The sequence below is a fragment of the Lepisosteus oculatus genome, chromosome 4 (genome assembly GCF_040954835.1).
Source record: "Lepisosteus oculatus isolate fLepOcu1 chromosome 4, fLepOcu1.hap2, whole genome shotgun sequence".
Taxonomy (NCBI): Eukaryota; Metazoa; Chordata; class Actinopteri; order Semionotiformes; family Lepisosteidae; genus Lepisosteus; species Lepisosteus oculatus.
In genome coordinates, this window is record NC_090699.1 from 18,573,827 (window position 1) to 18,599,919 (window position 26,093).

At 36.2% G+C, this 26,093-nt stretch overlaps 1 protein-coding gene across 22 annotated transcripts in view; it reads right to left on the reverse strand.

Moving 5' to 3' along the window:
- Positions 1-26,093, reverse strand: part of kcnma1a (potassium large conductance calcium-activated channel, subfamily M, alpha member 1a) — a 206,354-nt gene that overhangs the window by 94,427 nt on the left and 85,834 nt on the right. For all 22 annotated transcript variants that reach the window (XM_015346286.2, XM_015346293.2, XM_069188893.1 and 19 more), the window contains exons 3-5: positions 20,851-20,912; positions 2,235-2,328; positions 1,100-1,211 (exon numbers count right to left, since the gene is read on the reverse strand). In XM_015346286.2, the coding sequence (XP_015201772.1) occupies positions 1,100-1,211; positions 2,235-2,328; positions 20,851-20,912 (268 nt within the window). The remainder of the gene's footprint in view (positions 1-1,099; positions 1,212-2,234; positions 2,329-20,850; positions 20,913-26,093) is intronic.

Here is a 26,093-nt window from a genome sequence, read left to right on the forward strand (position 1 = left end):
TGAGTGCAAAAGAAATCCATTTTTCATACAGTCAACAACAGTAACACTCGTGTTCTGGGAATGCTCAAGCAGAGAAGGAGAAACAGTTCTTCTGCCTGTGATGCCCAGTACGGTCACAATGAAAATGAAAAAAAAAAACATTTATTATAATGTTATAAAATGGTGCTATATAAAACTATAAAAATTGTATTATATATATACATTTATATATATATGAAATTAAAAACGGTTTTGACACAGAAAATCTATCAGAAGTTACAGTACAGTCAGAAGAATCTCAGAGTCAAAATAAAGAGTCTTTATTGATAGGCTCCAACCCGCCTGGTTTGATAATAATTAAGAGGCTGCTGTACTGGTGGGCAATGCGGAGAGGAGGAGGGGTGCTAGTATGAGGAGTGTCTCGAAACTGTGGTCTGGAAGTTATGAGTCCCAAGGCTTCACGCACTGCCCTATTCCAACCCCCGTTAGTAGTAGAATTAATATTTATTTATAGTATCTAATTTAGCAACTGATCCATGGCAGATTTAGCAAAGGGCTTGAGTTTCCATACTAATGCTTTCATTGCTGAATAATAACATAATTCAGGGGGCAGATCAAAATCATCAAAATATATTAACCAATTACTTCCCATATCAAAACCCAGTTAAAAATGTATATGCTTCAATAACAAAAAATAATTCAGATGCGAACGAAAACGGATTAAATAATATTGCTACAAAGCTACATCATAATAATCTCACTCAAAATTTGCTTCTTAAACTATTCTATTAAGAACAAATGTTTAATCCTGTTTATTAATGACTCTTGTTCTGTTGTACAGTAATTAAACAGTAGATGGCGATAAAGGACTTTCAATCGTACAATCGTACAACCAATGTTTTGGTTGTCGGCAAGTTGCTAACGACTTAGCCCGTCGTTCTTATGTTACATCTGTGTGTTTAGAATTTTAGTTCATCCACCAAAGGCCGCGACAAGATTTCACATATCTCTTTGTTGATTTTGCCTATAAATCCATCCGGCCATTTTAGAGGTCACCTCGAACATGACTCGGTGCTTCATTTCTGAAAGCGGAAGTTCCAATAGAAGAGACGTGACTTACCGAGCCAGCTTCTGTTCAAATACACAGACACAAACACTGGCGGGACAGTGAAGAAGTCTACCACCGAGTTCACCTCCAGCCAGAACCACAGCTTATCGTTGGCTGCAATGAACTGAAAACAAAACAAAAAAAACAAACAGGAGCAGTAATGTACATTTCATTTCCTGTGTTGTCTATTCGTATATTTTAACCATTTGGAGTAAATGAGCATCATAAGGTGGATATAGAGTAGTGCAAGTTGCCATGTTCAGCGTCTTATACCACAAACGTGAGAAGATACATTCGATAATATTTAATTTAATATTTTTATTTTATTTTTTGCAACTTGTCCTCTGCCCCACCCAACATACACAACACACACAAAACTATTTAAGTTGTATTTAATACAAACACCAGCCTCTACTGCATGGTCTGCAGTCTGTTTTAAACGACCACTCCCTCTTCAATCTGCTGTCTAGTACGTTTGGTTTCTGAAACATTTGGTTCTGCTACATCCACAGAGACTTCATTTTTACATTGTCCTCTGTGAACTTTCACCATCTCTGCTCCGTCTAGATACATGTGACATGTCTGCTTTGCAACCAATGTGCAGGAAAACAAAGTACAGGTTATTGATTTTTGACCAATTTCTGACTTCTATAGCTTTAACGTACTGAATTATTTGTGCTAATATTAATTAGAATTTATATTTAAGGACTTGTACAATGGGATAAAATGACATATTTAGACATCCCTTACAAGATCATGTAAAAATCTGTTTAAAAAGCATGGTAAAAATTATAAACTAAACAAACCTTGAGAATCATGTCCAGAACATATTGTGCTATTATGACCAGTAATGTGTTTATTCTAGTAAAAAATATTTGGTGTCAGGCAAAAATTAAAGCCAAAAAACCCTGAGAGACAAAATATTTGGCAAAACCTAAACACCAGCTGAACCGCATCTACTGTAAATAGTCAAGTTTGTCTTGCACTTTATTATCCAGCTAGCTATTTTGCAACTGGCTTTATTTATTTTGGAATGAAAGCAAATTAATAAAAAAATAATATTTTGTTTAAGACATGAGACAGCCCATGGTTTGTTCATCACATAAAATATGTACTTGAAAGGTTATTTCCTTTCTTTTTTACTTACTCGCAGGCCGAAGTAAAGCAAGAAGAATACGTTGAAAGCCATGTCGATCTGTAATGTGAAATCTTTGTAGAAATTCTGACAGGATTCTATGGGGCTAATAAAACAACAGAAAAATGGTTTTAATTTTGTATTTCATACTCGGTACCATGATCTTTCTATGAAAGCTGCTTGTACAAGTATTTTTATGTAACCATTTAGAAAAGATGCATCCTGTTTTCTTGGAAATAAAATAATCTAATCTGAATAATGTTTATCAAAGATGCATTATTATTATCAAGACAGGTTTCTGTAGAAAAAGAACATGCATGGTTCTTCACTCAAGCAAATCATTTTGGTACAGTTTAATACCCCTGATTAACCCTTAAAGAACTGAATCCCTTATCTATCAGTCAATAAGTTTGATTTTACAGTTTTAACCAACAACAAAAGGACACAAAAATGCCACTTATGAGTAATTTAAAACAAGTTTCTGAGCAGATTTTTGTTTTAAAAAAACATTATTTTGTGACACACTGTATGGAGATATCAGTGAAACAAAAAACAAAATAAATACATATTTTTCACCAACAGAGTAACCTGTAACGATATTAAAGTTCCTGATCACCATACTGAAAAATAAACAATCCGAATCTATTGCAACACATATTTTAATCACATTTTTAAAATCTGATACTGAACTGTTGTTTTGTTCTGAAGTGTTAAGACAGCTTACATAAAAGGAAAATGCATATTATCAAAAAAGAAAAGCAAAGCAGAAGCAGTACTTTAAGGGTTAATTAATGCATGCAGGGTCTGTGTTCATTATATGTGTTCAAGCAGCCATAGCAAGTGCTAGCATTTAGTGCAATCTCACCCTTAATGCCTGTACCTGGCACTAAGAATCAAAATGGAGAAACTGTAATGACTTGGTAGAAAACCACATTTCAACTGGAAAACAAGACATGTCACCCTGTCAATTGATAACCGATTTTGCTTTTAAGCTATGGAGCATCTGATGCCTTAAAGAGTCACTCTCAGAAATGGCTCAACTATCAGGTCATTACACATGCAACTTGCTGACAGCTTGTTAGCTAAGAGATGCATCTGATACAACACATCCACTTTTGTGGATCACCTAAGGATTTGACACACAGACAAATAAATACAATTTTTATATCATGTCCTTTTGTCAGGCTTGAGCCCAATTTGAACCATTATTGAGAACACTTTTGAAGGAGTAACATATATAAATCAATAGTTATCTACATGCCCGAAAAAATATATACTGTAGATGTAATTTTTTTCTCATAGCTTTAACAATATATTTAGAAGGTACGTTTTAGAATGCTTCCCAGTATACAGTATATCTAATTGCTGTAGAAAAAAATGTATTTCTCCTGGAATGGCAAATCTAAAGGAAATGTCAATATTCTGTCAGACAAGAAAATCTTACCCAAATAAAATATTCATTTTTCTAATAATTAAAACAATAAAGTATCAGTCTGTTATTGGCATTGGGTTTTTTGTTTCTGACAGAGTTACCAATTTCCGGAAATAATTAATACATTTTTACTTTTAATAATTTGACATTTCTAAAGAAATGAAGGCTACAATGATGGAGCCTGAAATACCACAAAGCAACAAGTGTGAATCTCTGCTTCAGTGAATTAATTCTCTCCATGTGATACACAGGGTTTCAACTACTGTAGGTGCACTTTAAACAGGGATATTAAAAGGAATATTAAACATACCTGTTCAATTATCCTCATTTTTAGTTTTTCTTGTAACTTTCAAGCAAATGCATTCTTAACTTTTGTTTTGTTTTAAGTACAATTTACGATTGCTTTGTCGAACAGTAGAGACTATGAATGATGGCATTTTATTTTTTAAAAGGCAGTGTCTCAAGCAAAGCACTTAAAGGCTCAATATATTGTAATTTATTGATAGTTTTAAAATCAACTACTATTAAAATCATTAACTATTAAAATCAACATTTAAGAGGACAGTGAATAGTGGATTGGTTTAATTTACTTTGATTTTTGAAAAGTTATAAAATTTAGGATGCCCCCCTGAAATCTAAATTTATATACACCACATCACCTGAACATATCTTCTTCAAAAATGGTAGCTGCTTCAAACCATGGAGCATCACAGTGACTACAACTAATCCACTATGCAGCTTCCTCATACACACCACAAGTCTTGTAAAAATATAAAGCCAAAAAGTCATAGTTTTAATAATGAAATGATATACAGTAGGGAAGCTTAAGCTTAAATATGAAATGTGTTGTGAAATGTGTTGTTTTATTAAACAAAATGAAGACAAAACGTAAAGATGTACTGTAGGTATACTTGAGCAATTATAAAGTATAATTGTTCTTTAACATCCTGGAGAATGGTTAAGTGAATGTTTAAAATGCAAACATGCAGTTTCCCCTTTTTACTACAAATTTTCAAGGCTTAGTTATTTTGCTAGTTAGTTGTTTGTGTCCCTTGATATCAAATAAAAAAACAGTTCAGGTGGGGAGCTGCGTCAGCATGCCTAGGCTGCAAAGGAACAAGTAAATGGTTTATTCCACGTTGAAAAGAGAAGAAAGAAAGAAAACAAGCCAAAATGTTGTGTTTTCTTTCTTCTCTTTTCAGCATGGAATAAACCTATTATTTGTTGCTTAAATAAAAAGCTACTGTTGCTTTAAATATTGTTAAAAAAACTCAGGAAATGCAGGGAGCTGTATGTTCTCAATGTGTGCAGAGTAGTCGCACAGATATATCAGCATACGTTAAAGGAAAAAGTCAACTTTTTCACTGCCAGATGAAATTGTTGTGCTGTTGAAAATAAAGAAAAGCTACCCATTCAGCACAATACCCAAATAAATGACAGGTGGCACTCAATGCCATTTTGCCTGTGCATCTAGACAGAAATATCTGTGGAACAGCTATCAGAATTGTTGCTCTCCCAAGTCACAGTAGTTGTGTACTAAAACCTTTATGTTAGCGTTCCGGTGCAGATCAGTCTATTACAAGGGAAAAACTGGGTTTGTGCACAAGCCATAGCTACAACAAAGGAAAATTGATCCACTTGGTGTTCATGCTGTATTCATACTTTATATTCATTAATGTGAATGTTGTCTAAAGGGAACAGACTAAAGGCTAGCAAAAATGAGCTGCTTAAGAATATTGCACGAAGCAGAACGAAGAATAATGAAATCTTCGATACTTTGTTGATTACTTCCACGCTAATTTTAGGAGATCTGTAAAGCTGATGAAAATCCTCACAACCAAAAAGATGGTGGCATAAAGGTCCTTTGTTCTCCAACATACAGTAGGACATTATAAAACACAAAATATAACATTGCAAAATGTAACAGCTCTACACAGCAGCTGTGGACCTTGTTTCCCATACAAAAATGTATGTATATTTTATACTCAAAATGTGTGATTTAGCACAGTTACCTGTGAAGGTACAGTATATGAAACATCAATATCGATACTAAATATCAGTGATTCTGACCCCAGGGTGCGAAGGAAGCTGGGGTCCTGATTCCATTCGTAGGACATCTCGAAGTGTACGAGGTGACAATGCTCACTATTCCCGTGTCCCCATGAATGTTTTGTATATATTGGGTAGGTGGCGAAAAGGCTGTTAGAATATATATTTAATAAGAATACAGTGTAACTAAAATGTACTAATAGTCCTTCTTTAAAAGTCCTTCTCAAAGTCACTGACCCCAGTATTTGCATTCACAACCCCCTTTAATTCTGCTTTTTAATGACCTTTTCTGCCGAGCTTGAGATTTCATAATGTAGTACCACTCCAGAAATATTTAAAAAAACATTAACAAACAGGTCTTTAATATAATGTTTTTCCTGTGACGCTACCACAGTGCTGTAGTGCCTGTCTTCTGGCCACTGCAGTGCGAAAGGAAATACTCTGCTCTTTATAGCAGTGACCTGTTCTGCACAGATGGCTGTCTACTACACTTGTGAGGGCAATTAATCTGTAAAAAAATACATCTGTAACAAAGGATAATTTGTAGTAAAATGAGTACTTGTTGCATCCTCATGCAGCAGCACTATGTGGTGGTAAGAAAAGCAGCTCTAAAACACAGCATGCAAAATGCAGAAAAGAAGGAGTGTGGACCATCCTGGCAAACTGTAAATACAATAATGAAGAAATGAACACACTAGATTTGATCAAATTTTGTATTCTGAAGCTGTATTCATTGGAGATCCAGAGCCATTCTTCTGTAGAAATGAGCTACTAATATTATTATACTTTAACTTGGCTGATGCTTTTATCCAAAGCAACGTATTTGTGTCCATTAACAGAGCCGGGCATTTTACTGGAACAATCTGGATGAAGCACCTTGCTCAAAAATGTAACAGTAACAGCGATAAACTCCACTGCTCCATCAAAAAACAATATTAAATGTAAACTGAGAAGAAAATAATTTAATCCCAATGTTGCTATTATAGTTACTCTCAGTTTTATCCACACTCGTTCCGGCAACATTTACAACTATACTTTAGTGGAAAGCTACAGACACACACCACAGACAATAGCAGCAGTCAATTTAAAAAATAATGTAATGCAATAAATCACACTTGTTTTTACATTTATTCTGATAAATACACAACACAGTATGTGGTATTTTTCTCTAAAAACAAAGTTAAAAAACACACACAAAAAATAAAGAGACAGCATATTTTATAGCGATGACGAGAATCTCAAGTTCCCAGATGGTAGATGTTGATGTAAGTAAGATCTACGTCTCTACTGATGCAAAATCTTTGACAGTTCTTTAGAAGCACTAATTACACGTGGAAGGAGAAGTTTATTTAAAAATATTTATTTCACGAAACGAGAAAGTCCAGAAGTGACTGGAAAATCCAAAGAAGAATGAGCTGCATACACTGTGTTTACACTTTCCTGAGGCAGAAAAGGTCCTGTAACAGTCTCGCAGCTCTGACATGGTACAGTAACTTCCAAATAGGACCAACCAAAACCACACAGGGGACAAGACAATAGTGCTTTTGCAGAAAACTGAAAACTTAATGTTTACTAAGAAAAAGCATGTGAGACCACATAACTGCCTTAAGGCCAAATAAGACTGCACTACTGTATGTACAGCCAATTAATGACAAAGGACAGCTAACTGTTGTATTATCTAAACTTTCCATTTAACTTGAACTCTGCCTAACCCAGACTCTAGTCAAAACACTTACACTACAAGGGTTAACAGAACGTCTGCATAATCAAAGTACCTTAAAAGGCATCCATTCATAAATACCACTTAGCTTATAGAGTAAGGTTAATTTGCACTGTCAGATCTCTGACAGTATCAATGATCTTGACTAAAAAAATAATTTATGCAAACACTATTTAACAGTTGAGTTCCTCCCTACTATAAGGAATACTTGATGCACCAAAAACATATTTTAATACACTATGTTAGATTTCTGTCTGTGAAACCATGACATAAGTCTTACGGATAACATTTTCATGGCAGAAACAAAAGTGTGCATTTATTTACAGTAAAATCAGCATCCATTTAAACCCTGGAATAAAAACAAGATTCATTGTTAAAGATCAATGGTCACATCTCATCTGATCATTTAAACAAATTTAAACAAAAGTATCATACAGTTATAACAGATGGTCACTTTCACATCCAACAGTGCAACAACATTCGAGACAAGCATCACCCTTGACTCCATCATTAAGCCCACATTTCTTTTTTTGAAAATATTGATTTTGAATGCATCTCGACTGCTGTATGACTAGTAGAGCATATTCATCAAATTTCATGCTCATCTGGATATAAATGTGAATAGCATCCATATTTAAAGGCAGCATTCTTACATGAGAAGTAGCCAGGTAGACAGATACACAGAAAGATGAGCAGATAGACAGAGTGAGAGACAGACGGGTATCTACACAGACTGAAAAACACATATAGAGATGTTCTTGTGTTAATAATTACATTTTTATTGTAACTACTGTACATTGTTCATTCTTAGTTCCCATTTCTAATGCAGAGTATATGTATTATCCATAAAAACAGAATACTGTACTTTAATTTTAAAAACCATACAGAAAGTACACTAAAAGACAACATTGTCCCTTATTAATTTAGAAAAAAAGAAATATCTAAAGCATCGCTCTTTAAATAAAAATGAAAGAGAAGAAAAATCCATAGACTGTTATTCAGAACAGAATGAAAGAACAACTGCCTGATCCCTGTTGTCTGTGTCACATCATACTCCAGGATCACACAGGAACGTTGCACACACAATGTCCTGCCAAAAAAAATAACCTGACCCACAGATCTTATTACATGGGTAACGAGAACACCTCCTTCAAGCTCTGATGAAATACAGCTGCATGTTGCCCAAAAGATGCAATCAAATTCCCTCTGGTACCTGGGGTAATTTATTTTCCAAAGTGTTACACAGAGCATGTCAGTTTTAGGTCACAGTTACCTTGCCTGGGGATCCTGATCCAGTTGGACTGAGTTCCGGTCATGTGATAGGTAGATGTCTGCCTACAAAGCATGGCCAAGTCAAGACTATCTGTAATAAAGATCCTATTTCCTGAAGGGACTAACCTATGCCAAAAAAACTGATATACCCCGGTGAATCAACTGACCACTCCCACACACCTCACTTAGCCCTTGAGCAAAAGCACACAAACCAACTTTGTAAATATATTTGCATTTATTGCAGGACAGTGTTTAAGATATTATTAAAAAGTCAATGGGGCAACAGCAAGCACAGGTTTGCTTCACTCTGCTTTTTAATAATATTGGGAAAAAAAATATTCATGTAAAATATCGACAGTAAAGAAGCAGAACATATCATTTGGTCTCCCGCTTAAATCATGAAGACAGCTGATTTAAGCAGAGTGAGAAGGAAATCAAAATCAAAGAAGGAAAAGGATGGAATATGGCAGAAATCACAGACACACATTATCTGTAGTGTAATGGTTGGTGTCAGACAGTGGAATACCACAAATCCATCTGCATTTGCACAGACCGCCAAATGCAGGCATTTCAGTACCAGCCAGTTGCTTATACTCAAAAAGATCAGAAATGCTCAGTCAGAGGTGGAATCTGCATTATATTTGGCAAGGACTGTCAAACATAATTTTAATGCGCTGCTTGAGCACGATCTTCTCCTTAAGGTGCAAGAGGATGTAGAACAGAAGAAATACATCGAAAAGGAAGGTCTCCATCAGACGTATTGCATGCAGCATCATTCAATGTCCAAGACAGGGGATTAGACGTGTTGGGGGCAACAGCAAGGCAAACCCCAGCAATGAGCTAAAGGAGCTATGGGTAAGCACCATCATGCAGTGTGTACTGTATATGGCTTGGCTGCCATGCGGTAAAACCTACATCAATGAGCCTGCAGTATGTCCCCTGGGTAAGAGATGATATGAAACAGGGCCTGGTTAATACATCAATGATAGATTTGGGCCACAACACTACTACTATAATAAGAATGATTTAGCACCTGCAAGAGCACGAGACAAATAAAAGCACTTTGGGTCTACTATAAATATCCTTTACATTTTTTTTCCTAAGCATACTTGATGCATTTCTCTGAGGCTATAATTCCAGGCCATTCATTTTCCTTTTAATGCAGCAGGCCATTATGAGATGCACAGGAAATGATGATTGTATTTGCCATTCATCTAAGCAATCCCAAAGTAGACTCTCATGACCAAATTTCCTCAGGAAAAAAATAAAAAAAGAAGAAAGCTGGGTTTTCTTTTTAAATCAATGCTTTACAGATTCACTTCCCCTCACATAGGCATATTAAAGAACTCCATCCAAAGGTACAAATTCTTCATTGTTTGTAATACTTAATTCATTTCTTTCTGGTTGGAGTGCATTATCATGAGAGGTTATGTCACCACAACAAATGAGCCATGTTCTTAAAACTAGAATTGGGGCCTGCCCATTATATACATCTACACATTTTAAGCACATTTTTAAAATTAGACAAATTGAGATGAAAACCACAGTATTGTGTACAGTACATGGCATATATCAAAGAAGTTATGACAATATAATAAAATGAAACAGTACAAAACGGAAATTGTATCAGTCCCAGAAGTAAGGGCTGCACGCTATTAAAATTAGGAATGTAACACAAGTATGAGATCTAAATCACTCTAGAAAAAAAATGAAAGAATGTTTCCCATTATGAAGAGAAATGTTGATGACCTGTGCAATGCTTGTTTCATTTTCATTTCATTATTCCTCATAATTACCGCCTGCTACAACTCTGGTTAATCTAGGATCCTCACTTTCTTTCATGTGGAGTTAAATACAATATTCCTGCAAACCTCTTTAACTTTACATTTTATTTTTCATGAGTTCACTTGTTAAAGCTGAGCTTGTTCCCCCTGGCTGCTTTTGAGAAACTGTTCTCTGAACTAAAGGCTAAGGCTCGGGTTGGCTTTCAGTATGTAAAAGTATGGTTTTATCCTTTGCATTGCCTTTGCGGTTATGTGACTAAACCAAACAGCCAGGGAAATGAGCACAATCAAGTCACATCCCTCCATGAATAATTAACACAGAACTGACTCTAGTTTTCCAGTGTGACTAATGAGGCACAGGAAAGCTGTTCTGGTGCAGAAACACATAGGACTGTAGTTCTATTCAAAGCAGAGTATTAAGCAGTGACATACAGCAAGGTGCTTGTCAAAGATATCTTATGGAATTATTTACTCTTCAACAGAGATAGATATATGAGTACTACATATATACTTTTACTAATGCTGTTTCTGTCCAAATCAAATGTACAGTAAAAGAATAGAGAAATAGCAATACAGAGGTTCAGTTCCTTGCTCTTGATACAAGCCTTCACCAGAGGAGATCCAGCAGCGGAAACCTTGCGAGACGGGAAGTGAAGGGCTCTGTTTCCATCACGACCTAGCTGGAGCTCCAGCCTGGGACGCCCAGCTGCATCTCTTTTGTGACCCTTCAGGCTCGTTATGCAGTTTCACGCTGTGCCAAGGCCAGCCTTTATAGAGCCGTCACTCCCAGCCTTGGCCACCTTAACGACTGTTATTTATTAACCACTGAAACTGAGCTTTCCATACAGATCATGTTACGACCATCGGCAAATGCAGACTCAGCTCGAGAAGTAATGCAGCACTGCTATCAAGGATCTCACTGGTAACAACAATGCAGGTTGATTGTGGCCCTTATAAAAGTAGAGAATTAGTAGGTGTTCAAAGCAAGCCTCCTTCAGAGACACGCATTAGGCTAGGCCAGTTGTTCTCCAGGTACTAATTCAGCCCTTAACTGGTCAGGCAATGATCATACATTTTGTGAATTTAATTATTTTTGGCCTGCAGTACAATGGGGAGAGAGATAAAAAAGGACAGAGAATATGTACAAAGGCAGTATAAAATATTTCATCAGCAGAGTAGCTTCAGTAGTAGTTCCTAAGGAATTAGATGGAGGGAAGAAATGTGTAGAGGTATTTGGAGTGACTCGCCGCCACCCTGTGGCCAGTCAGAAGCAGGTTCGTCTGACTGACATGTACCTACAGGTAAGTATGGGGCCATTAGGAAGTTTACTCTGGCCTTCGGCCCCATTAAATGGAGATTAGCCCTCTCTAGTATCCCAAGATCACAAACCTGTGATTTATTGAAGCCAGGGACCCAGCTCTTGTCCTCGAGGCCTGGCACTCTTTATATCTCTAGCTTCTTAAAAATCTAGGAAGTTCTTCTACTCGTTGAGTTCAATTAGGTAAAAAAGCTCCCAGGTGAAATGAAAACCAGAAACCTTCTGGGCCTCCAGGACTGGAGTTGAGTCCTCCACTTTACAGCCATATTTCTCAAATTGGCCTTTATATAGACAGACTTTGTCCAAAATACACTGTAAAATCTAAAGAAATGCCCTCTAATGTCCATTTTCACAAATAAAAGAGGTACATCACAAACACCCTGTTCGAGAATGAGGCTTTTCCTGTTGTTTCCTTTGCCATGTAGTTTTGAAATACAAGGTTTTTGTGCCTGACTGAACAGTACTGATCTTATAAATATTAACTGGAGGTGCCTAAAGCTGTGTGTCTTTAGTTTAAATAATCCTTCCTGTTTAGTATCAAAGTACCAGTACAATGGAGCACCAGGGGTATCTTTATTTAGTTTACTGGGTTGGAAAGGAAAACAGAATACAAGGCTGAGAGAACCAATTACAAGTGAAGCAGAAATTAAAGCTCACAATCAGCCTGAATGGTAAGGTTAAGTGCCCCATTTTTAACTTAAACTGCACAGTACATGGTCCTTAAAATCTTATTTAAGCTGGGGAAAAAAGAATTAAAACTGAAGTACTACAATTTTCTTAAAACCAAGGCAAGACAGGATTGCAATGTCTGATAAGTGAAATGCAAGGCATCCTTCCCTTGTTTCATATTACAGGCGACAATACACAAAATTCAGTTTAAAATCACAAATCCATATTGTAAAGTAGATAAAGTCTATAAGGTATAGTCTAGTTTTTGTCTCAGAATTAAGCTAATACTATAGATAAGAAGACGGTGTCTGGCAACCAACTATGTTGCTATAATTGTTAAAATAATAATAATAAATATTATTTTGGGATATTTTATGTTTGAATCATTAAGCCGGACCCAGCCCTCTCTAACTGGATGTGAGCTGACCCAAGTGTCCTGCATGATATACTGTACTGATAACACCCCCACCCCCCCAAAACAGAAGGATCTTACAAAGAAAATAATTTACTCTGGTTTAATGAGCATGGCATTGATAACTGCCTTTAGCTCTATTCCTGATCTTTACACACTTAGATAATGAACTCCACAGTTGGGTTGACGCTGTGAGGTGTCTCTGGGCAAGACCTTTACCAAGCATCTTCAGAGAGTACCCAAGGGGTCAGGAAGATCACTAGAGGACTCTCTCCTGCTAAGATGCACAGCAGTCCTGCAGGAAGCTGTCAGTCCTCATTAGCGACTGCCAGTATTGAACTGGAAGACTACTAAGTCCGTCTAATACTGACTGAGTTTGTGTCCATGTCACGTCAAAACATCTCCTGACTGTTAGTGTAATAAAACTTTGAAATGTCTGCACGTCTTCCCATTTCTCAAGGCTTTTTATTCTTGCAACATTGTGGTTTTCTGGCATGACATTGGAAAAGAAAGTTAGTAACGCATAAGTTCTGTGATGTGACTGAGCTTCTCCAATTGGATTAGGATAGAATCACCTGAAGAAAAAGATGAAACAAGCCAGACTAATTTTCACGTGAAAAATAATATCTACAGTAAATGACATGTAATAAATGTTTTTTGCTTGAAGCTTCTTGATGGTCCTACAGAAAAAGTACAGAGCTTTTACAGTATTAGCAAACAGGATGCACACTATAAAACATATTCCACGTGTCCATAGAATAAAAAATCTCCAACTAAAACCTCCTTTATTTTAAAACAAAAACTTTTTCTTGCGGGTGAAGGATTTGATTCTACAAAACACCACTTTTAACAACAATTTGTAGGAACTCATGTAACACGAAGGTTACAAAACACCCTAATTGTGCCGGCTCAGAAGGAAATGAGACCACTGTGCTTTCCGGTCTTTTGTGACTGCTGACACCTTGTAAATGCCAGTCAGAAAGCATTGGACATGACCTAATAAATTAACCAGCGCTCTGAGATTCTCTGCTGCTTTAACTGAAATTCTGCATCGGCAGTGGCATTTCCTATACAGTATGTTGGCTTTGTGACTTGTCACTTGAACTGGCAACTGCTTCAAAATGAAGAGAGACATGTACACTAATAAACTGAATGGGAAAATCTGCCTCATCTGCACAAGATGTAGTTATCACAGGCCTCCATGACTCAGTCAAATGGCAGTATGTTTCCTCCTGTTTAATGAGTGAGGGTGATTGCACTGAGACAGGAACTGTGTTGTTTCCTGTTCCTCAAAAGGCCTGACTCTTGTATGTTGGAGATTAAACAATTTCATCTGCACAGATAGATTTGCAGATCATTTAAATGTACTGAAAGGCACAGCACCAGTCTTCCTGGAGAAAGATTTGTCGATTTTCATTTGTATTTTTTTTATGTTAAAAAAGCCATGAGTCTTCAGTCATTTGAAATGACAGATAAAGGTGCCAGAGTGTGTAATTTTTAGATTATTACTCTTCTTTGAGGGACATTTTTAAGACGCCTGTGTGAAGTGCTCTGGTTCACACTGGGGTTACGCTGTTTTTGGGCCCATTGCGGAAGGGGAGGTTTATTTATTTAAGTTCAGGATGCTTGGAGTTACTTTGTTTCTTAATTCCAAAACAGGCACTGGACTGAAAAATTATCAGTGTAAATAATCAGGGTTGCCTCCATCATATTAGAAGGGACAAAATGTTTATTCATGTTTGTAAACCAAGCTGAAAGAACGTACACACAGCTCTAAATCATTATGGGAAAAAGAGCAGCACAGAAATTAAGACTGAAGAGCCTAAAATTCAGGGAAATTACAAGGTGCTAATCTTTTTTAAAGATCATGCTAATTTTTAGTGGTTATGCTGTAATTGGGTATTGCTTCTGAGTTAGTAAATGAAAATAACTGGTTAACTGTATGTTCTTCAAATCAAATGACTCATTAAGTTTTACATTAAATAAATAACAAAATAACAAAGGCACACACAAAATCTCAAACTAAAATCATCTTTCAATTGGAAAAATCCTGAATTAAAAATATACTTAAAGTAGAAAAAGTTGTTTTCTTGAAAATATAAACTCAATCAGTTCTGCATTTTAATTTGGGACAAAGTGAAAATATTCTATTTTCAATGTTCTAGAATTTGTTGTACATTGTACAGAATTTTGCAAGAAAGAAATTTGATTTTTTTTAAGGATCACTCACTTTAATTGGATCACTATTACAGCTCTGCATTTGGTACCAGCAGAGAAGAGTCTAAAAAGGCAAACCATCCATATTGTTGAAGCTGTTATCCTGGCTTTGTTTAAGACAACTAGGTTTGAAACTCAGATGAATTGGCTACCACAAACCAAACAATTTAGATGCTGCAGTTCAGTGGTTGTTGTAAATTTGTACAGATTGCTTAACTCCGGGAATACTTAAGAAGGTTAACAGAATCACCTCATGATATTTACATTTTCATATAGCTTTTCAAAACCTTAAAAATAGTTTAAAGGATGCCCAGTGTCTGATTAAACATAAATTCTGCCCCAGTCACACACCATAGACTATAATCCACATTATACCATTGCTATGTCTTTGCTTTTAATACATTAAAGGTTTTTGAAGGATTTAAAGGATTATTTCCTTTTATAGATACAGTATATCCATTCATATACAGTATCTATAAAAGTCAATCTGACTTCCCTGGCATTTGAGATTGTCTTCTATGGAGCACAAATGGAGACGTGACTCATGCTCTGTGCACGCACGTTGTTTCTTCTCCCTCTGATAATTTATGGATCAGTTCTCTGATGGCTCCTTACTTCAGACCTATGGGCAAGGTCAGTCCACAGACACTGCAGCAAAAAGACAGGTCCCTGCTAACAATGCCTATGACGTGTCAACACCTCAAGGACAAGAACCCTTAATTATTAGAAAAAACGCTTCACTGAAAGGCAAAAATAAATCAACTTGCAGTGATTGCACTTTGCTGTATCACGTCTTTTGAGATTTCTGATCTTCATTTGTGCATTTATAGTCTAGTCTATAGTATAGTCAAATAATTGTAATAGTTATACACAAAAGGTAATGTACCGTTTATACCTTGTGGACAAGTGACAAAATTAGTTTGGCTTGAATGGTGTTTTGATTTTTAATTTGGGACTTCAAACCCACTTATTTGGGCACCTACTACAATCCCTCTAAATGTAAGTGACATTTGCATCCTTCTACATCAGACCGCCTTAATGGTGCCACCAGCCAAAGCAACAGTAGGAAAGACATGACCAGGATACACACAGAAAAAGTCAAGTGTACAGTCAGAGTAGCCACAGGCTGACTCCTCGCCTGGCTGAGGAGACTGACAACCTGTCCGACAACTGTCTGAGGGATGAGTCAAGGAGCTGCTTGACTCATCAAGAAGATGAAGATGGCGGGGAGCAAGGGATGCGAAACGAAATTCACAAGTGATTGCTTTAGTTTTCAGACATGGGCAAGATTAGGGTTTGACCTTCTCCTGAACTTGAATTAAAAAACGTCATTGAGATATTTATTAATAAACACAAGATGGGTCAAATATTTTCCACTTAAGTATTTCCCGTGCACACTCTGACTGGAAATAATATTTCTAAAGTTGCCCAATACACATATCTGTTTAATAAGAGCCAAATTAAGTACTGTAAGTACTCTGTGATTTTCAGCTGCACTGCTATAACAAGAAAAGTATTTTTACAACGAGGGGAGCTGCATCAGTGTTGGCTGCAAAGGAGCAAGTAGAGCTTAACCCCACGCTGAAAGGAGAGATAGGAAACACTCAGGAGCCACAATGTTACTGTATGTTTCTCCTTTCTATTTTTCAGCATGGAATTATCTTTACTTATGCATTTTTAAAAAGTCAACTTGGAAAATGTTTTAAATTTTTTTTAAATGATCTTTAACGTCTGCAAGTGCTGTATCCAAGTTTTAGATCTGAGAGATTACAACTCTAACATGCACATAATGCTTCTTGACCATAAAAAGAAATATTTGCTTTGCAAAATTGCAAGACTTAGGCTGTTTTGTTCATTAGACATTTTTCATCCGTTTGTTTCTTTATTGCTCATACTAGAAATAGGAGACTTACTAGTACACATGACTGCAAATATGGATTTCTTTTTCCATTTACAGTGTTTTGCAAAGGTATTCACTCCCTTCCAATGATGATTTATTGGTTGAATTTAAAGTTAGTTATTTCTGTTTTTAAAGTGAATATTTTTCTTTACAGTTTTTGCTGACATTTAACTTTTTTTTAAAAGAGTCAGAGCCTAATGCTGTAGGCACAGGGTCCCAGGTAGGATCGCATGGTACACACATTCCAGGCTCATGAGCCAGTAAATCATGTTTTTGTGCTGTGGGATGAACCTGGACAACCCAGACAAAACCCTCACTAACACAAGGAGAGCATGCTGACCCCCAGCAGGACTCGAACCCAGGATCCTTAGACTGTGGACATTATTAAGACTACCTACCAAATATGAAGAGGTATCATTGACAAATAAGCAGAGTTTAACAACATCTCATTACACATGCGAAGTTAGTGGATAACCTCGTTTCAGACACTGAGGGACAATACTTGTCTGCAGCTGTGCATCTTATTCATGTTCTGAGCGCTTTGCTGCTCTTGTCTCTGATAACGTTATTCGCCATGCATGTCAATTAACCCAGCATTGCGGCCTGATTAAAATCTCTGTAAGGAAGCACATTGTGGAAAACTGCAAAAAAGACATGGAGTAACATCCCTGTCTAATGCCTTGCTCTAATACATTGTTTCTTAGTGGTCTGCTCCAAATAGGTTTTGTTGGAACTGTATGACTAATCTAACAATCTACATTATAGTATATAAACTACTGATTTTGTATCCCCTTTCCCAGCATTTTCAGTGCAAAAAATACACTATACCTACCTTTCTCAAATGCAATCTAATTAAAAAATAGTATATTTATTTTCATAAAAGATCATTTAATTCAGAAATGTAACTGCTGTTTATCTTTTAACAGCCAATGATTCATGTACTTTAGCAATCTTTAAGAGCACTGATCATGAAGAAATTACTTTTCTTTTTTAGAGTAAAGACCCCATTACTTAAATATACTGTATTGCTCACTGGCATGTGGTGTCATTTTAAAAATACACAGACACAGTTAATTTTGACACCTACTGCCTGTGGTTATCCAAACTATTCCTAGTGGCAATATAAAAATAATTAAACTAATAAACCTATCCACATAGCCCCTCTGTAAAAAAGAAAGTTCGCATTAGTTCATCAAGAAATTGTAAAAGTGTAAACCTATATTTTATAGGTTCTTAATTTAGTCTGAGAAGCTATTCACTAGTAAAGAATACAACATTGTTTACTTGATGTACAGTAGTTTGCTAATTACTTTAAGACATCTTCATATAACATTTTTTATAATTTTGGAAAGGAAATAGATATTTTATTTTATCATTGCCTGTTATTTTATAAATCGCGGCACTTGTAGAAACAATCCAAAACATGGCAGCCATATCTATAGTAATCATGCATAACTGATAATGACGTCTATGAAAAGCATTCCCAAGTCAGCAATCATCTAGAGTACTATTAACAAAAAAACCTACAGGTATCTGATATAAAGCAATACCCACAGGTGCAAATAAAATATAGAAGGAAGGGAATGACATTGCAAGCTCTACTCTACAGTAAGCAAGATCTACCGGAATGCTACTTTCAGATTCTGGCTTCAGTTCTTCTCCTAATTTAAGAGAAAAAAAAGGTTCATGCATATCTTACCTTGATGTACTAAAAATGTACATTTCAACGGGAATGAATGGGAAAAGAACCAGCATTAGAAATAAAAGTATTTTTTAAATGTTATTATTATTGTTATTAATAATACGGAGAACTGCCTAAAGTGTTCAGGCTAAAGTTTCACAAACATTAGTAGTTTAAACATAAAATTGATTTGAAAAAAAATCCAGCAAGATTGGGTGATATAAATACAGTACATTCAAAGTTCAGGCTGAATTTTAAAATTTGACTACAGTAAGTGGCCATATTATGGAAATATTTACATTTTTTACTGATGCATTTGTGCACATTGACAATGTTGTGGATGCTTTGCAAGTCTTATATATAGCATATAAGACTTCCTTATTTCTTGTAGCACTTTCCTATTAGAACTCACCTATACCATCCAATTTGCTTCACAAGCAATAAATACTCAATAGTGCAAATAAATAATAGATCATGGTATCCGAGTAGTGTTTTTTTATCTCCAAGGATGTCAGACAGCTGTACGTATAGGAGGAGAGGCATCTCAGGCACCACTCAGTCCAGCCCCACCTGGGCCACACAGCAGCCGTTCTGCACCAGGAGCCCCACTGCACAGCTGGTCAGCAGGAGGAGGAGTACGGAACTGAGCGGAATTAAGGGGGAACGTCAAGGAGGCCAGACTGTACAAGCCCGTAGTGGAACATAGCCAGGACATCAGGTTTAACAATCCTACTATTATGAACGGTGATACTGGATCTTTAATAACCAAATCGTCAGATTAACACTCAGTCCAAAGGATTGCGCCTACAACAGCACTTCACCAGACTGGGGCATTGGTTTGGGATTCTGGTCCAGGGGGAAGAGCGCCACCTACTGCTCCACCTAAACCATTAACAGCGGCAGCCTGGTTTCCCTTAGAGGTCTCCATTCTAGTACTGACCAGGGCAAGGATTGCTTAGCTTCTGAGGCCTGCCATGATCCAAGTCAAGATGGCATACTGTCAACACCACTGTGCTGTATCTCCATGCATTAACACATATTCTGGGTTAAAAAATACTCCTCATTTTCTGATTTTTCAGTAAACTTTGCACTCCGTTACAACTGCGATACAGACATCACTTCTCATGACATATTAGAATGATCTTTTTATATTACTTAGTGACAATAAACTCTAAATGTTAGTATCGTGCACTTCTCCATACATTTAAAATATATTTGCAATCAAGAATCAAGGTGTTTAGTACAGTGCCAATTCTGAATGAAGATAAAAAAAACAAATTACATCAAAAATGCTAACAATCTCCCTCGGGCCTCATACACGTCGAGCACCCAGTCAGATTAATGTCCAATACAGATGTCTGTGGACACACAGCAACTCAAAACAGGCAGCATTTCTTGGATGACACAGTAACTCTGACTGTTCAGGGTAAACTGACCACCTGTCAGCTGGGAGGATAAATCAGATCTGCCTGAGGTTGCCATGGAAACTGCTGTATGTCGTTTGGCTCCATTGAAAAATAATGACGTAGGTCATCCTGATAAGAACAGGCCCCACATACATCAATTTATGTATTTTTACTAAGAGGAAACCCTCTGCATGTAGAAATATGTCACCTCCGTGACTAACCCAAAGATACAGTGTCTAGAGTTAAGAGTTTCAAATATTAAAACACAACTCATATTTTCAATTCGCAATAGCAACCAAGTGAAAAATACATTGCAGTTTTTCTGAAAATCCATGATTCCTGAGAAACTAAAATAAGCGGTCATCTTTAGGTACAATTTTGATATCTTTACTTGGTCATAGACACCAGCCATCGGTCTCTGGGACAAACCTTGAAGGACTATCAGATAAGCACGCTCTCAATGAAACCCATTCTTTCCCATCAAGGACACAGTCAATTGTGTAGATGATTTAATAAATAAATAAAATATATAAACTAATAAATATTAGATGACACATCAAATATAAAAGATGTACATAAATACATGAAATGATAATCATTATCAGTGTGTTTCTGATTACAATGTAAACAGTCACAAAGTCATAACAAAACTGATTCACCTATAAAATTGAAATCTTGGCTTCCAATGCCAAATAAGCACCATACTGACAATATGTTCTGTGAACAAGCAGTTTTGAACTTAAAAAAGTTCAAAAAGTTAATACTTACTCAGAAGAATCTATGAAGTATATTACAAGTGCTCCGATGCTGAGTGCAAAGACTAACACAACCTGTGAAGACAAAAGGAAAGAGAAGCTCAGTACAGTGAACACCAAGCACAAGCGTACAGTACTTTACACTGGCTACTGTAGTTCCCAGCTTACACAGATCATTCTGATTTCCAGGAATCTTGCAACATGCCGAAACAATACCATTTCTTACAGTTTTAATCAATGCACACCATGAAGATTAAAGGGCTGTCAAATAGTCCTTCTCAAGTGCTTTGTTAGTGTCAGAAGTGAAGCCTGCAAATACTGTGAACGCTGGCTTGTAGAATGCAATTCCAATTGCATTTTGACTTCAGCAAATGAATAGACATTATCCTGACCAGATATATTTCTGGTTAGAACAAGAGGGGCAGTGGTAGTCTTTGCAGCATTATGAATGACAATGGATTACAGCATTATAGTGTAGGTGTATTATAGTGTAGGTGTATTATAGTGTAGGTGTATCATGCTTAATGTAAGGCTATAGCCCTCAAAGTTGTAATATGAAATTAGGTTTGGGTAACTCAATACACTTCCAGGGGCTGACATTTTTAAAGATTAAATTATTCATAATTTTATAGAATATAGGACATGATGCTCTAACTAATGGACAAGCAAAGATTAAGACAATGAAAATACACACAAATGTTTTTTTTAATGTCATTTATCTAAAATACCCAACAGGGCATTGTAAAGCCGAGCAACCTGAACACTGGTCCTAATAACTCTTCCCTTGTGGCAACAGACAAACGTTAGCCCTGTGTTTGAGCAATGAATAACACACATCCAATGAAATCACAGCATTTTGCAGAAGAAATGTTAAACTTTTCAAAAAGAAAGAAAAAAAATGATAAAGCCTTTTTAATCAATACAATTTAACCTCTGAAATATAAAAATGTGGGCTCAGCCATATGCTGACTCATGTATGAGATTTTAGAGGGAATCTTTACATTCCTGTCTGCCATGTGTAGTGGATCACTCTACCAGCTGCACTTCAATACCAGACCATTACTGAAATAACAATAATAGCAGACAAGTAAAACCTCTTTTTTTAATTGGCTAAAAGGGTAAAACCAGTAGTGCAGAGTCATATCATGACATGATCAACAGCATTAGCTCTAAAATGAAAGATCTTGTCTGTCATTCCTAGAGAAGCCAAAGGGAAAAGGTTTGCAGGTGATTAGAAACTTAAAACTAGGATGCATTTATAGAGATAAAGATTCTTTGAGACCTTTTAAGCCCAGACACCCTACTTTGTGTTTTCTTTACCAAGGGTGAAAAGGTAATCAATAATATATCAGCAGTAAGTGAAACAAACACTTCAGATGATTAAAAACTTGTTACAGGTTAATGGCTCTGTGAGGAGCCTGGGGTATTCATCAGATCATGTACTCAGAAATGTCAGCTATTCCGTTTTGTGTGTAAAGAGAAACATACCCACCAACTCTATAATAAGCTCTGACTCTTGATCTTTAATTTTCTACACTCTAATTATTTGAGTGCCCTTTTATGAAGTATTGCATCTGAGGATTCTTTAAGTGGCCAGCATGTTGAAAATTCTGTTCAGTCAAATGTCAAAATTACTAATATTCATCATAGAAAAAAATCTGGGCCATTATAGTTTGAAGTTTGCACTGAATACAAGATCTACAGGAAGGAAGTAAAATAAATTAAGAAACCACTTTATAAACCAGCTAATTGAATAGCTATGAATAAAAGCCCATAGTAGTTCCACCCATGTAATATGTTTGCAATGCTGCCATTAAGCTTTCTCGTGACTTTCCTAAAGGACCCTAGATTGAGGGTATCATGCAGACATTCTACATGTTACAGCTAATGTACATAAAAAAACTGCAAAAAATACAATCTACACTGCAAGTATTAATATATCAGTTGAAGTTTGAGGAAAAGGTAGTTTTGCAGGTCATTCATGAGGAGAAAGCACGAATATTCACACAAAAAGAACAGGTTCAGATGAGTAGCATTCAACTCATTTGGTTTTGGACACCATGTTATAGAAAAGATATGGAAAAGATGGGCCAAATGGCCTCATTTTGTTTGGAACCTTTAATATGTTATTAAATGATATGAGCTTATTTACAAATTAGGCATTTCATCTGCATGTCAAAGCATGACTATGTCCATTAGCACCGCTCTCACATTGGGTATCTACTACAAGACGCAGGTAATCCACTGTGAAACAACAGCTGCAAGATAGGAAATAAGGCACAAATGTAGAATTCCTGACAAACTGCTCTTGAACTGATGTACATACCTTAAGTTTTAGTTGCAGTGTCTCTGTCCATGGTGCTGACTTCTACAATACAGTACTGTACAGTATGTAGAAAAGGGCAAATCTAATCCTAGAGAGCTACATGACACAGTGTTTTGTGTTTTTAACAATCTCTGATTCCATGCTGAAGGAATTAAATATTTGTTTTAAGTTCTGGCACTAATGCATATTTTTATAAAACAAAAAATGGGACCCTTGTCATTTTGCAGTGCACTAGCTTAGGTATATTGTCTTAAGCACTATTTGGCAGCTTCGCCTATCATGGTCTGGTAATATACTTTAGATATTTTCCTAAAATACATGGACTATGCATTGTATATAAGGATATGGCATGAGATGGAAAAAATAAACAGCAATTGTTTAAATCATTAAATTTGTTTTATTGGTTATGCTTTATTCACACTGCAGTGGAATACTGAAAAAAAAGTCTGATACAAATTGTACAGACTGCATTTACACCTAGGGCATTGGCTGCAGGAAAATAATTATTTTTATGTTATATGCTGTATATATGCAGCAATGAAACCTGTGCTTCAGCTTCACAAAATGCAGCAACTTAACCTGGATTCAAGTGGACTAAAAGGGCAGACTTAAACTAAACTGGGACACATTTTTCATTCAGTAGATTGTTGGCATAGGACCATATTAATTTTAAATCCCTGCATGGCAAAGACATTGTGACCATGCTGTGAAGATGATGAGATTTATAGGCAATTGTTCTAGAATTCATCATTTTGCAAATACATGGAATTTTCTCTTCCCAATTTTAAATAATAAAAAGCTTTAAACAAGACATCCTCAACAATAATTTGGATGTACTGTATCATTAACAAGAAACTCTTAATTATTGTGCTGACTTGTGAAACAACTGTCAGTCAACAATTGTCAGTCCTACACATGACAAGGTTACATAAAAAAGACCAAAATATTATATATTCATCAGAATACAGAAATGTCCAATACGTCTTAAATATAAATTTAAAATACTTATTTATTATATCGCAGTACCTTAATGTAGTGACAAAAACATGTATGGACTTAAAGAATAAATAATAAAAAAACAGCTTAACGTACCCTCAGAAAAAAACAATACTGCATGGCATTGGGAGATTTTGATCTGAAAAGTCCTTGATCATGTTTCTTTTAAAATCAATCATTAAATGAAATCAATTGTGGAAGTGCATTTAAAGCTAAGAACCGGAGGTGCCTCTTTACCCAGAGGGTTGTGGTTGTATGGAACAATGTAGATTCTTGTGTTCTTGAATCTTTTATCTGGTTCACAATGGAAGAAAATCATTTTTAATGCATGCCAGGGATTGAATAAAAGGCATTTTCAGTGCAGAAACATTGTGTTACTATAATCACTGTGGTATGCTAGACCACAAAGCTTGTTTTAATAGAGGAAGACTGATGTTATAGACTGATGGCGCATGCACTTTAATTCTGTTTCTACACCAACCACACATTTTACACTCTGTTAATTGAATACTCAACTCAGTGATGTTCAGTTCATGAATAAAGTCAAGCAATAAAGAAAAAAATAGCACTGGATTAAGGGAGCTTCTAAATACTGAGATACATAAATGTTTTACACAACAAGACACAGAAGATCAGCTTGACCTGGGGTGCCTTTTGCTATTTAGTTATTACACAATGGATGTTCTGCAAAAGCAGATCTTTGTATGCATAATGGATGAACAAAAGGCTGATTAGTTTCCATGATGTGTGTTTGGTCTGTTATTCTGCATTGTTTAGATCACAAATGAGAAAACACCTTGATCATTTTTTTATTAGTGGTCATTTTTTTGTTTTCTACTTAGGGGGCTTCTGGGAAGCACCCTGCTTGGGGATTACAGAGTGTGTACAGGGTGTGACATCAGATCAGTACCCAATTCCCATCCCTTTCTAATAACTGGATTCATAAGAGCCAACTCTGAAAAGTGCACATGATGTGTTTGTCGGCTTTTATTTAATGGTTATTATCAAAAAGCTTTATATTTAATAAAATAAAAAAGTTATATTATATTATTCACAAAAATACTTCATCTATGCTGCTGTATTGCAGCTGAGGGCTACAAAAATGGAATATTATTTTTAAATATCCATTGCCACAAGAGGGCATAGTTAGCTTATCCTGTGTTGGAAAAGCAGAATTTCTTTTAGGTATTGAGTCCTCTGGTTAACCTGACACATTGGAATTAATCTGTGACTGTGTAGAATTCTACAATGGCATGGGCACCAAATACCTTGAGTGTTCACCCATTCCTTAACACCAGCAGCAATACCCAATACCTTGCAAAAGATACACCAGTAAAATCAGCACATTACAGCCTGTTGATTTATTTAGCTAATTAAAAAAAATATGGAAGACTGTTATGAAAATATATTATTGCCCAAGTGGTAAAAAAAAGTTATGTACCCTTTTCTTGGATTGGTGCCTCCTTCAGGCTGATTCCTAACTGCTCGGAAATGAAGCTTTGCCATTCATAATGCTTGTCTTACTGCTGCAATTACCGAGGAAGTGTACAAGAGGAGTCTGCCCTCTGGATATACCAGATGACCAAAAGCTGCATAAGAGAGCGGCATTGCATAGTGCCCAGTTTTAGATGTCCTCTGGCAACACTGCACTGTGCGTGAACCAGTTTGCACCAGAAGAAAAAGTCAACTTGCTAAGGATGTGGTATTGCCCACCCAAGATGGTCAAGCCCAGCACTTGACCCCAGAGGCATCATGCAGAGTGCCAACTCAACTGGAGTGCTAATAGAAATGGTGGGTCATTTGCCTTTATACAGTAGCTACAGTACACTGTTATAAGCATTAATCAATCTGAAAGGTGCAAAAGCAAGCTCTCATATAATTTTGTGTTTTGTTCTACCAACACTATGATATCTGCATGCCCTGATACTTATTTA